Genomic DNA, 13,860 nt, shown 5'->3' with positions numbered 1-13,860 from the left:
ATTTATTTTATTTGGGGTGAGGGGAAGGGGGGGGGGGGGTCTGATTTACACCCTAGAGGCTACCGTCAACGTTAGTGTTCACTCCTGGGTAACATAATTAGCGATGCTGTCACGTAAATGAGCATCTAGCGCGCATGCAAATATAGCAGAGGAGAGAGAGAGAGAGAGAGGGCGGGCGGAGGGAGGGATGGAGGGAAAAAGGGGGGGTCCCATGTGTTGGCTTTGTGTTTTGAATGAAGCTCGACAGCGTGAGACGCGATATTTTGGCTTATAAGTGGGAGCAGCGTCCCGTGCAGATGTGAGACAAGTGGTCCTGTAGGTGGACGCTGAGTTTCCAACACTCACGGTGGGGGGGGGGGGTTGCTTTACGGAGAGCAAGGTGCTACTCTGCTGAGCTCTCTTAATGCTTTTCCTCCTGTCATTTTATCTAGATGGGGGAAGAAGGAAAAAAAAAAAAGAAAAACAGGGAGCGGGCCGCTTTAATTTGGACGCCATCCCCCTTGGCGGAGGAAAAAGGCGCACTTCTGTTGAAAAGGAAATCCATCCGGAGAGGAGAGACGCTGCTAAACGGTTATGAAGTTTTAAGGTAGGTATGTTTATATGCACAGAGGGGTCCTCTGTCACTGCGCTTTTAGTCGTACGCTAACGTTACTTAATTTGAAACAGTCCTCATAATAAAGCTGCTGTGTTTTCTCTCTTGGCAAATTCTAAAAATATTTGGCAGATGGTAAACAAGTGTCGCTGTAACTTTTACTGTGTGCCCCTTATTATTCCCTCGCATGCTATTCCTCACATGAGAGTTTTTGGGGCATGATTTTGCCATGTTATAAACTCTGAATATAATCTAAATGGGGGTTATTTGGATTTATTTTGTGTGTAATACATGCCTGATTGGACTGTGCTCTCTGTTTGACAGGAGAAACAGTCACTTGAAGCAGTTGTTTATATCAGTTTGACCTGTTGACCTGCATGTTGTGTCAAGGTTTGGGTTACAGGACTTAGTGAGCCTCCAAACTTGTGGCCCTTGTCTAAATCCTGACTGTCCACTGATTGATGAGGAGGGATTTTGTAAACATTCGGTATAGTGAAGGGCAATACGTAATCAAAATACAGTAGGTTTTAATAGCTTTTGAGGTTATTGCATGGTGTTGTGCTCTAATTTCTTTGCTTCATACTGAAGTGTTTCTAATATTTTGTCCCCTCTGTTGATGTAAATTACTGCCTGCATATGCAGTTATGTAAAGCAAATAAATGTTGTGTATTTTGGTATTTGAAAAGAATCTTTAAAGTGTAACAAATCAAATTAAATCCATATATAGTGCATCGTTGGCATGATCTTGGTTCTCTTTGTTGAACTTGCCTCTGGTTACCTCCTGTGATGATGACCCCCTGCCTGGAGAGACAGCCAGTGAACTACAAAGATAACAAAGGCAGCTCTCTGGGTTCCCTTTGAAACATAGTACAGTTCACATGTGGCACATGTCCGTCTGAAAACTCTCGGGTTTTTATTGGTAGGATCAGTTATTGGAGTTAAATAAAACTGTTTTTTTACCCTCATGTTAAACCCTTAATATAAAGTTTTGCCCTCTTTATGCCCCCTTTTTTGGGAAATTTGTTTTGAACTTTTAGAACCAATTTATACAAAAACATAAACAAGGCAAGTACACACTGACATACAGTTTAATTAAAATATAAAAAAATAGCAAATAATTGTAAATACATGGCCAAATATGCTGTGTTTACAGTGTCCATAGCTGCCATGATGATAATGTCCATATTGTCTGTACATTCTCACAGTCAGTGGATGTACAGTGAGTAATGATTTAGAAGGCAGCTGACATAAATTGTACAATAAATGGAAACTTTTCAACCAGGTTTGCAACGTAAGTAGTGTATACAAATGAACAATGTTTATCTTCCCTCCATGCTGGTCGCACCCAGAGCTTCCGCTCATTTGCCTCCCTCGATACGACTGTCCTTGGAGGCGGGCATAAAAAAAAAATCCGGAAGTGAAATTTGTAGTTCTTGAGGGGTACATGAATCGACACACACTACTCAGTTACAGGTCAGTTTGCGCTCTAATATAATTAAGTTAGTCTAAATCTTAACACATGCACAGTGTGTTTCAGATGCAGAGTACCTCATCTCCTTAAGATAAAGAAACCATATAATTGAGCCACGTCTTAAAACAAAGAGGAGAGATAGATTTCCATTCTCCCAAAATACCCCCTCACCTGTAACCATACAAAACATTGTTGGGCAGGTTTTAGAAATCCACGCTTATTCTTCTTTTTCAACTTGCTCGTTTAAACGTATATTAATACTAACTTTTTTTATGTCTCTACTATTCCATCAAATATAAATATTTTAGCTGTCTTGTGCATGTTTTAAAACACATTTCCCCCCTATTTAGCCACATAGATTGTTGTAGCTTTTAAAACTTTGGCATGTCCACTAGAGTTTAGAATAAAGTCAAATAAAGACGATTTGGCTGTGCAGCATGAACTTGTAGTAACTGGCAGACTTGTGGGTCAGTGAGGTTTAACGGGGTCTGATCCTTTTAATGTAAGTTATTTGATGCTTTTATCCTGTTTTTAGGGTTGCACTACTGCATCAGATGGAAATATTTTAGATGTAATGTCTACATACCTCATGGTGACATATCTGGTGTCTTTGAACTGTTTTGATCACGACTACTATTCAGAATAATGTGATCTATTCACTTGTTGCAGCAACGGCAAACCAGTCAAGTACTTCTTATTTCAGATAGTTGCGTTTTAGTTCACACAGCTGAAACATAACTACCTTTTGTGGATTTTCTTTATGTCTTTAGAGTGGAAGCCACTGTTGTGTTGTGAGCTTGGTCAGTATTGCTGGAGCATGAGGAAACCTGTACCACAGAAAGGTAAGAATGCATTATGTCAGAATTTTTTCCAAGAAGTATTCATAATAGCTTGCAGGAAAAGCTAAAAGAATGCCACATTTGAATCTAAGTTCATTCTAACCAATCCCTTTTCTGTGCAGGTATACTCATTTATTATCATGTAATAGCCCTGTAATCCCAGACAATGTTTGGATCAGTGAGTGTAGCAGGTATTGCAGGGTACTGACTGATGCGAAAATTACCTGTAGTTGAGAGCTTAGTCTGTCTTTCTTGGCCCCTCTAGCGATAGAGTGGAAAGATGCCAGAAGGATCAAGCATGCCCGGAGTGGACGGCCCTCCCGGGTGCCCTCACAGTACCAAGGTAAATAACCCACAGCAGCCAGTGATGTATGAAGTAAGTTTTAGGCAATTCCAACAGGAAACAGTGCCCAAGGATTTGCCTCAGCATTGGTTCATTAATCGTCAAGACAAAGTTTGCTAGTAATGTTGATGACAGATTTTAAGCCTCATGTCTCTGTTGTTTTGGGGCTTACAAAGCAAGTAAAATGCAACATAAAATGAATTCAGTTCTTTTTTTTATTTTGTATAGCGTCAGTTAAAACCATGACTAGAAAAAGACATCTTAACATTACTGTAATATGATATGGATCTTTTGGTGCTCCTCTTGTTCTTCTACAGGGCATTTCAGCTGGGAGAAATACCTGAAAGAGACGGGTGCCATCGCTGCACCCTCGTCTTGCTTCAGACAGGTGAGGAAGATTGGTAATTTGATTATTTGAACATTAACTCTGTCTCCACTGCTGTCATTATGCTGCCAATCTCCAACTTGTCTAACTTGTCAAACACCTCTATGTCTATCGTCACCATCCAGAGCCTCACACCTCCACTTAACGAGTTCAAGGCAGGGATGAAGCTCGAGGCCCAGGACCCGCGAAACACCACGTCAACCTGCATAGCCACGGTGGTGGGCCTGACAGGCTCACGGCTGCGGCTGCGCTTGGACGGGTCTGACAACAAGAACGACTTCTGGCGCCTGGTGGACTCGTCAGAGATCCAGCCGATCGGCAACTGTGAGAAAAATGGAGGCATGCTGCAGCCGCCTCTTGGTAAAGAAACGCAAATCACATGACTTTTATTTTATACGTTTTCTAGTAACTTCACAATACATTTTCTCGTTTTCTTTCTTTGTTTTTTTATTTAATTTTTAATTTTGTCCACTAGGTGTCAATGACTGATGTCATATAAATTAAATAAACTCCCTGACACTGCTTAGAAAGCCTCCTACTCAGGACATTTCTGTATTGAATACTTTTGGGGAAAAGGCAGAAGAAGAACACTCTGTTATCTGCTTATTTAGCCTTTTATCACAAAGTGTTGATGTTCATATCTTAATTTTAATAATTTTCTTAATTGTTTGGGGTACGAAATTTAAAAAAAAGATGAAAATGCTCATCGTAATTTATCAGAGCCAAGGTGACCTCTTCAGATGTGTTGTTTTGTTTTACCAAAAGTTTAAAACTTAGATATAGCTCAGAGAAAAGCAGCAAACATTCACATTTGATAAGCCTGTATCAAAAGGAAAATGACTGAAAATGTAAATCAGTTATTAATAGGTTAATTAATAACTATTAATAGTTGTAGATTCATTTTAATTTAATGACTAATCAATTAATCATTGATCATTCATCATTTGTCTGCATCAACGTCACCATATTCTTCACCTCTTCTTCAGGTTTCCGTCTCAATGCGTCCTCCTGGCCCATGTTCCTTCTGAAAACACTAAATGGAGCTGAGATGGCACCCTCTCGCATCTTTCACAAGGTACCTGTACGAGGCTTACGAGCTCAACCCACTCTAGATGTTGTCTTATATCAGGGAGAAACAAGCATGATTATTATATTATTATAGTTACTAATTTATAGCAGAGTTCACCTGGATCTTTTGGTCTGACAGTATTCACCCATAGCAAAAATTCACCAGATTTTACTGTCCCAACCTCAACCCTGACCCCCTTTTCTTTGACCCCCATGTTCCCCAGCAGGAGCCTCCTGCCCCGGAGCAGAACTCCTTCCAGGTAGGCATGAAGCTCGAGGCGGTGGACCGTAAAAATCCCCACTTTATCTGCCCGGCCACAGTGGGAGCGCTGCGCGGTGTAGAGGTGCTGGTCACCTTTGATGGCTGGCGGGGGGCCTTTGACTACTACTGCCGCTATGACTCACGTGACATCTTCCCTGTTGGCTGGTGCACCCTCACTGGAGACAACCTTCAGCCGCCTGGCACCAAAGGTCTGGACCTTAACAGTGGGGGGGGAATTTATGAAAAAGCCTGTCACATGTTTGTCCTTTTTTTAAAAGTGTCTGTTCATCCAGATTACAAAAAATATATAATTGCACTTATTTTTAGGCTGCCAGTATGCTACTTCATAACTGCTCGTCAGATGGTCAAATAGGTTTGGAAGGGTGTTGTCCGACCATTTCTGTAACGTTCGTAATGCTCACTTAATGCCAGCTGTGAGAAAGGAGCCATGGTTCTCTCAAGCTCTTTCTTTACACAATCACTTTTGTCTGCTTTCGTGTGAACAACAGATCAGTTCCGTCTGAAAATGTGCAATATTATTCATGTATTTAAACAATATTGCGTCCCCGTCCCCCCCCTCTTTATGATGGCCAGCTGTTCACCCGTCTTTGATTGTGGCTGTTCAGAACAATTCCAAACACTTTTGTCTTCCCATGCTTTGATTAACTTTGTTGTACAACGTTGTGTTGAATAATGACAAATACATTTCCTTGATCCTTGAACTAGATCTGTTCAAGCATAATGTGACCGTTATTGGCATTTTGGGGTTTTATTTGTCCTAGTTTTGTGCTTTGGGTCTCTGAGATTTCTGCCTCCACTGCTGTACAATGGAGGTAAATTTTGTTACATCCTCAAAAATTGACCCCGTTACTCTATAAAATGTAACAGTACAGTTTTCATTTCAATTCTTCCGTAGAAAGTGTTTACAGTTGTTTCTGGAATAACACCATGAGCACCACAATCAAATTATATTCCCATCCACTGTATTGTTGAGGAGGTGGAACCGCTAGAGGATATTTCAAAACCTCAGCATGTTAAACCACATCTGTCTCTGTGGCCGGTACACTAGAGTAGATGAGGAAATGTCCTCATCTGTTTGTTTATTTATTTTTTTGCAGTTTGGATGAACTGACACTTTAAAGGCTACACACTCATGGTCCACCTGCACAGGTGTTTTCACTTACTCACCTGATTGGATGTCTCTTCTTACAACTTATACTTTTATAGTCGTTATTGGTATGTTGAGATGGACGACCTCACAAAATTCCCACCATAGCTCGAACCAACTTTAACCTGAGCAGAGGTCCAATCAGTGAGGTTAACTGAAAGCGCCTGTGTGGGTGTGCAGTGCACTGCAGGGCCTTCAACAACACATCGTTGTTAAAATGAGGTTTATGACTATAGTATACAGGGGTGGGGACACACATTACATTATATTACTATGTAAGATTTTATATTTGGCATATTGTACCCAAATTGTAATAATTTGGTTATATCAGGGTGTCTGTTTTGTAGGTTTTTTTCAATGTGTATATTTGTTCAAAGAGGTTGTATGCTAAAGTTTGTGAATTTTATCATTGTGTGGAATCCTGCAAGTGCATTGGATAAACCTATTACTTAGCTGACTTATTGACCCACCAACTGACGGCTGCTTGATAATGTTGGGTGAGAGCTCTGTGTGTTGGAATGCGACTGTAGGCGAATGTAGCCTCGATGGGGATCACTGCTGTCTGGTCCCACATGCAAAGTACTAGCCATAAAACCACTATGGGACACAGACAGGAGGGGTCTTATCTATCGTGCATTTCTTTGCTACACAACCGTTTCTACCCACCTCTAGCTCACGTTTGTGTTGTAGGGAACAAGATGGTGGTTCTAGCTCTCATCTATTACAGATATTACTCCTTAAAAAAACAACAACCACCTTGCATTGGTTTAGTGACTCTTTGTTCCCACTCTACCTATCGTACTTATGTTGCATTGAACTACGGTCAAAGGAGTTATCACAAAGTAAGACTGTTAAGTCGTGCTGTCTTACAGTCAGTGAAACGTTAGTGCGTCGCTGGTGTAACAGGTTACAACTTGAAGGGGCGATGAGGTCTTAAAATGTATGGAAAGGGTCTTAAAAGGTATCAATTTAATTTAAGGATTCCTGCCTGTACCCGTTATATACAAAGACTTGAATGAACACATCCATGAGGAAGTTGACAAAGGGAGTGGAAACAAGGGTACTATTTATTCCTAGTGACATGTGTGGGACGTTATGTTGTAAAGATGTTGCGTTTATTTTGTCCATCCACTGTATTTTCACATGCATACTGTTAGAATCTGAGATACATTTGCACAGCAAATCCAGTGCATAACAAGCACTTTTGTGGTAACACATTGCATATCTTGTTTGCCACAATAGTGATTAGATATTAGATTGATATTTTACTGGAGTTTTACTGGAGTTTTCACTGTGTTTGTGGTGCATCACAGTTTGCAGCGCGATAAGTACATCATCAGCCTGAAGGCATCATTAGCAACAGTTGATCAAATCATCCACATGCGTTTGCTTTTTTTAATTCCTGGCTCCGCTGTTGAATCCCTCTCCAGATAACATGTTCTTTTGAACTGTGTTTGATTTCCAAGATCCAGTAGCATCCAGTCCAGTTTGTCAAATGTTACAATAGGCATGCCTGTGGTTTTTGCCAGCCTTTGCGACACGTCGTTGTTTTTCCATTTAGCAGACAAGTTTTCTTGTCACTAGAGATTTGTCTATTAAAGCTGGAGCATTTCAGAAGTTGTATCCATGTTAACTTTCACAACACAAGGAACAAAAGCCAGACCCAGAGCTGGGAACCGGAGTAAGCTACTTGTTAGACAAGAAACATAAAAGGAAGTAGTGGATACAAGGGTTATCAGCCACAGGGTCAATTGCACTCATCTGTTAGAATCCACAGTATGTGAAGGAGTGCAACAGGAAGGAGGGAAATGGGGAGGCAGGACATGTCTTTGTAGCTTGCTAGTGTTTTATGAAGGCCTGGCAGTCACCCAGTTGGCAGAGTTGGGCCATGACGTGGTTGAAACGAGCCTGGGTACCCCTCCACAGGCCTCTCGCTGGCACCCTGGCTAACGGTTTGATTAGACACCTCGGAGAGAATTGAGTTAAGAGATGGTATAGAAACGAAGAGAAAAGACAGGCATATGCTGTGGAAGGTGGACTGTTTACATTGTCAGCAGATGGTGGGAGGAGAGAAAAAGAGAAGGGAGGAAAAAGAAAGAAAAGGAGGAGCAACGCAAAGGAAGAGTGGTAGAGGAGGACAGGGCAGGAGGAGAGGGTGAATCTGAGGACAGCTGTGCAGACAACCACACACTTTTGACTTTTGTTTGGCCAAGAGAGGTAAGTAAAGATGAATGAAGTTACAGAAATACAGTCGGAGTGATAGATTAAAAACTCTGGAGAAGTTATCTTCCTGTAATATGAAGCTGGCAGTGGTAGCTTTGTGAACTCAATGAACTCAGTGCACTCAGGGGAGAGAGGGAAAAAAGAAGGATTTGCTTGTTGCGCGTTTGTTTGGCGGTGTTTACAAGCACTGCCAGTGATCAATGAACATGTAACCTCAAGCTCTCTAAACCTTTTAAACATATTATCTAGGTTCCGTCCAATCTGTGTAGGATCAATCAGGTGTCTTGTTTTTTTTTTCTTCTTAGCTTCACAGTGGCTCCCCTATGAAAAGTAGTAGTAGCCTGCAGACTAAGCTTTGCATTGATTGGTGTGTAAGTGTGTCTAATAAGTACAGCCCCACGGGCCAAGACCTGTGTTAATGAATGTTGCCGCTGCTCGCGTAAATCTGTCCCGGGTTGATCCAGGATAAATTCCAGTGCATTTTAGTTTGTGCAGTGTGTGTGTGTTTGCGTGTGTGTGTGCTTGCAGGTGCATGTGAAGCTTGATATCTGGGTTATACTGTGGTTTGTTCTTCTGTGTGGTTGTTTTTTCATGAGCGCATTTTTGATATTTGCCAGCTGTGTTGGCTTATAGGAAGTAAATGTCTTATTTGGATGTTATTATTTATTTATTATATGCCCTGCTCTAAATGATTTTACCATGTGTATGTTCCCTTAGTGGTTCTTGTGATTTCTGAAATGCTTCCCATCAAGAAGCGTACGGTGCATGTTTATGGGTGGGAGTGTGAGAGATACATTTTAAGACTGTCTCACAGCTGTCAGCAGATTCCTTTTTTTAAATAGGGTTTATTCCTCAGGCTTTTAAGGTGTTCACACATTTCTTATTTTTTATTCTAGCCAGCAGGAACTTGATGATAGACCCAAAGAAAATCATCTTTAATTACCTGTGCTTTCTTTCTCTTGCCTGATATCTTTCAGTCCTTGTTTTTCCTCTGCTTCATCTTCATCTTTTGTTGGTTGTTTTGGATCACAGTTTACGCAGGTAATGCCTGTTTGTCTGATTACACAATATACTACTGTATTAATATAATGTTGGTCCACCATATACCCGCCATAATTCTACATATTTTCTTGCTTACTTTTATTGTTATCTGGTCGTGCAGATGGTTAGGCTTTATTTGCTCAGGTTTTGTGTGGATTATGCGTGGTAGTGAACTATATCTGGGTCGACATGTTCTCAAAACCTGGGCAAGATACCTCAAACTTAATGCATGAGTAGATACCATTAGGGCTTAGTGGGAAATGTGGTGTGTTTTTTGCAATGTGGATGAACTAACCTTTAATCCTGCGAGTGAAAGTACCATGATTACCACACTGTATGGATGTTACAGTGTATGGATGTTAATTAATCATGATTAATTGTTCTGTTATTTGCCTCTCCCTTAATCCGACTACCATTTAGAGAAATCTTATTGCAGTGAGTCAGTTCTGTGACCTTATTTATATGCAGAAAGCCGACTAAACCCTTTGAGTTCACTGAACGGTTAAAACTCACTGAATGAGCAGTCTTATGAAGCAAATCGAAGCATGCACTTCTTGATGTAACCTCTCACCCCTTTTCCTTCTCTCACTGTTAAGCACACTACAGTCTGAAAGATGTAGTGTGCTGTCCTCAGGCTTATAACTGAGGAAGGAAGTTCAAGCGAGGAGAAATATTTTGCTGCTGAGGATGTTTGACCTTCTCTGCTGTTGTGCTGCTGTGAGAAGCTAGAGCTCAGGTGTTATGAACAGTCTTGATTTAGTTCTGAAGGAGTTGAACATACTGAAGGATTTTACATTTTTAAGAAGTTTGATGCTACATATTTTGAAAAGTAAGTGATACATCACTTGCTGTTCAGTATTTGAGAAAGGTATTTAGAGCATAGGTGAGTGCTGGTAATACCTGATGGGCCACTTGCAATGAGAGCGTGTAAAGTTGGCTGCAGCTATAGTCAAACAGGGACATTGCTAACAACTTAAAGGCTGTGTGGGGAAGTTAATTTTGAATAAACTCAATATATGTTTCTCCTGTCATTGACATCACATAACCAGATAATGTAGTCTCAGTTAATCAGTAAATAACTATTCTGACTGTTTTAACATTATTACAGTGATCGAATGTGGAGCCTCGAGCTATAGTCCTTAATTAGTTCCTTTTTCGCTGTAATGCCACAGCTTTTTTACTGAACTCCCCTTTTCTTTTGTGTCTGCCCATCTTTGACCATACAGTAGTGTTGCCTAAGAGCCTTGGGGCATTGACAGACGGGAGTGTGGAGACCCCAGCCATGCACCCCACCCCCACGGTGGGCAGACCTCCAGGTCAGAGAGGACGCAAGCCAGGCCGCAGGAAAACCAAGGTGACGGGGCCCTGGAATCAGAAGGGCTCAGCATTGGGACCACAGAGCATCCAGCCAGGCAAAGGCTTGGAGCCCGTCAAGGTCCCCAAGAAACGAGGTCCCAAGCCTGGCAGTAAGGTAGACGTGAAGTTTTTAGACACCATCAGACAGTCTCCTTTAATTGCAGGGTCAATTCACCCAAATTCCAAAAAAACATATTTTCTAATTTACATCTAATTGTGTGCATATACTTTTGGTTTTATTTTCCCAGGTTTTGCAATATCTGTCTAAGATTTCTGCCTCCCTTATACACTAGGGGTGAAAGCTAGACTGTTTCTTTGATTCTACAAGGACTGTGTCTGTCCACAGTGAAATTTAATTGCCGTAGAATATTTTACTGCTGTGTGTACCACAGACAGAATTCATTTCACCTCCATTTATATTGTGGTGGCAGCAGAAATCTCAAATATGCAAATATGTCAAAACAGGGACTCAAAACCAAACTACTGATTTTACATTCCTAAATACTATTGGAGGTAAAATAAAATTTCTTGTGTGAACCTTGACGTCTCAAAATTAGTGTTTTTGCTCACTTCTGATAAGCAACGGTGCTGAAGTGGTTTCACAAGCCTTGGATACATGTAAACATTTTTGACCCTGACCTAAGGGAGCATTGTCATTGTAGAATATCACAGCATGAAGAGTTTGCCCCACTTGACTCTTTTCTCTTTGTTCTTTGTTTACAGTTGGGCTGGGCAAAGAGAGCTGGCTGGCTGGAAGATGCCATGGCTGGCCCAGGGCGGCCAGTGACCGGCCCAGGGCGAACCAGGGGCAGACTACCTGCCAACTGGGCACAAAGGATAGCTCTGCAGCAGGCCCAGACTCAGGCAGAACCTATCAAGATCCCAAAGAAAAGGGGGCCCAAGCCGGGCAGCAAGGTAGCTGTCCAGAACATACACATTCACACAGGCATCACTGAACCAAGCATTTGGCTCCATGAGGAGGTAACTTATTGGGTATAATTTTTATACCATGTAATACCTCACTTATGAAAAATAACCATTTTTTTTTTTCTGATAACAATGTTATGTTTATCTCTGCTCCGCCACATCTTGCTCTCGTCTCTGTTGTTTCTGTCTTTCTTACCAGTAATACAGGATTACACCTCAAGAGAATACATACGGGATATAACAGGCTTATCTTTCAACATGTTATTCTGTCTTGGGTTAACATTTATAAGTAAATGCCTTGCTGTTTGTTAATGTTTTTTATTGAGGCAGATTGAGCTGGTTTCCACATCAAAGACATCTACAGTTCCAAAACACAGTGGTTGTCTACAACTAATGTTTGTATGCTGGAAAAGTCGGTAGCTGCACTCATCAGGTCCCAATAATGTACTGAAAAGAGATTTATGTAGTAGTGAATTTTCCTTTTAACCTTTGTTTTACTGATGTTAAACCACGTAACATTTACAGAAAGGCACTTTGTTTTCTGAGTTTCAATATGAAAGTAATAACCAATTACTATCAATCGAAATCTAATCAAAATTGCAATACGGCAGTAGTGCAATATACAAATCTCAGAAGCGGTAGTTTTTTTGATTAAAGTAAAATGTGACAAAACAGCATTATAATGAAGTACTGAAGAGATACCATGGCCAACAAATATTGATTTACGAAAACATGGTACAGTTGGTACAGATTCCAAAGAAGGTAACAATCGTTTTTTAAGTGAAAATTAAATTTGTGATGCAAAAATAATCCTCCCCCCACATTATCGTGAATCATATCGCAATATCTGTCAAAATAATCGCAATATGATGTTTTTCCCATATTGTGCAGCCCTAGTATGAACTATATGTAAACTGTATTGATGTGTTTGTATCCAGAGAAAACCACGGGTGGTACCTAATCCAGTCCCCACATCTCCCACCAGCAGCACCCCAGAGCCCGACACTAGCACTGTGCCTCTGGACAATGCCACAATCCCCAACTCTGCACTACAGGCTCCCACAGGTACATAACATCCACAGACCTGGACATACACACTATTACTGCTGAATATACTTTTCTGGGATGCTCAGTGCATGTGTAAGACTATGGTTCGTTTTGTCATGCTCATACTACCATACACTCACTGCCACTGCCTTTTGTTGGCAACACAATCTGACAAATAGTGTTTAAAAGGTTTAGGATCAATTATAAGTCATATAACCTTCAATATTGATTCCTCTGGTTGTTTTTTTGCCCCATAGTTTGTGTTTACCTAAACAAGTACGGCAAGGTGGGACCCCATTTGGACCAGAGGCGTATCCAGCAGCTCCCAGACCACTTTGGACCAGGCCGGGCCTCTTCTGTGCTTCAGCAGTGCGTTCAGGCTTGTGTGGACTCTGCTCACAACCAGGGCACAGTCTTCTCCTGCCTCAAGTCTGGACAAGGAGGCGAAGTAATTTCAGGTGGGACTTTTCTCTCTATCACTCTCCTCTTCCTGTGGAAAGGTTTTATGAAACAGCATATTAAGAGGAGTTTGCTATATTGTTCACCTGTGTTTGGTGGCGATATCGCATCCTTGTTCAGTTATTTTCCATTAGACCAGAATGTAGTGCTGTTGTCAAAGGATCAGCTTGTTATGTGTAAATTCTGATATATATGTTACATAATATGTGGGATAACTTATTTTTTGCATGTCAAATAAAAGACTACATTTTCATTGAACAGAATTGTATCTTCTGTCTCTTGCGCCTGTTTGTCCTGTGTAGCCTACTTTGATCAGCAGCAGCACACCCTGACCCTGCCCACAGTCAGCAGTGTCACCTACGTTCTCCGCTTCCTAGAAAAACTCTGCCACAACCTTCACTGCGATCCTCTGTTTGGCAGCCAGCCTGTAGCCAGAGGAGGCCTGCACTACGACAGTCACACATACACTGCAGGTCAGTGCTGCTGTTCTCTCACTGGGTATTCACATGCACATCTTCATTGTAAATATTTAGTGAATATGGGGTGGGATATCAGTTTTGAGGCATATTTATTATGCTGGAAAGCAACAGTAGACACATTTTCCAGACAGCAGTTACATTTTATGTTTACATATTATTGAATTTGACAAGAATGTAAGAGTAAAGCAGTGCTACATGAC

The 13,860-nt window shown here is 41.2% G+C and overlaps 1 protein-coding gene across 2 annotated transcripts in view; it reads left to right on the top strand.

The window, feature by feature from the left end:
* Positions 1–13,860, top strand: part of LOC118335518 (polycomb protein SCMH1) — an 18,700-nt gene that overhangs the window by 570 nt on the left and 4,270 nt on the right. Inside the window, exons 2-13 of one of the 2 annotated variants that reach the window (XM_035671828.1) lie at positions 432–586; positions 2,834–2,905; positions 3,168–3,245; positions 3,563–3,633; positions 3,756–3,990; positions 4,617–4,705; positions 4,926–5,169; positions 10,619–10,863; positions 11,472–11,663; positions 12,614–12,740; positions 12,980–13,180; positions 13,484–13,654. In XM_035671828.1, the coding sequence (XP_035527721.1) occupies positions 2,881–2,905; positions 3,168–3,245; positions 3,563–3,633; positions 3,756–3,990; positions 4,617–4,705; positions 4,926–5,169; positions 10,619–10,863; positions 11,472–11,663; positions 12,614–12,740; positions 12,980–13,180; positions 13,484–13,654 (1,678 nt within the window). In that variant the 5' untranslated portion in view covers positions 432–586; positions 2,834–2,880. Of the gene's footprint in view, positions 1–431; positions 587–2,833; positions 2,906–3,167; positions 3,246–3,562; positions 3,634–3,755; positions 3,991–4,616; positions 4,706–4,922; positions 5,170–10,618; positions 10,864–11,471; positions 11,664–12,613; positions 12,741–12,979; positions 13,181–13,483; positions 13,655–13,860 lie in introns of both variants that reach the window. The other variant, XM_035671827.1, reaches the window with a different exon arrangement.

The sequence above is a fragment of the Morone saxatilis genome, unplaced genomic scaffold (assembly GCF_004916995.1).
Source record: "Morone saxatilis isolate NCDOM2014 unplaced genomic scaffold, NCSU_SB_2.0 Contig24, whole genome shotgun sequence".
Classification (NCBI taxonomy): Eukaryota; Metazoa; Chordata; class Actinopteri; family Moronidae; genus Morone; species Morone saxatilis.
The sequence above is the reverse complement of the archived record's forward strand: the minus strand, read 5'-3'. Positions and strand labels throughout refer to the sequence as shown.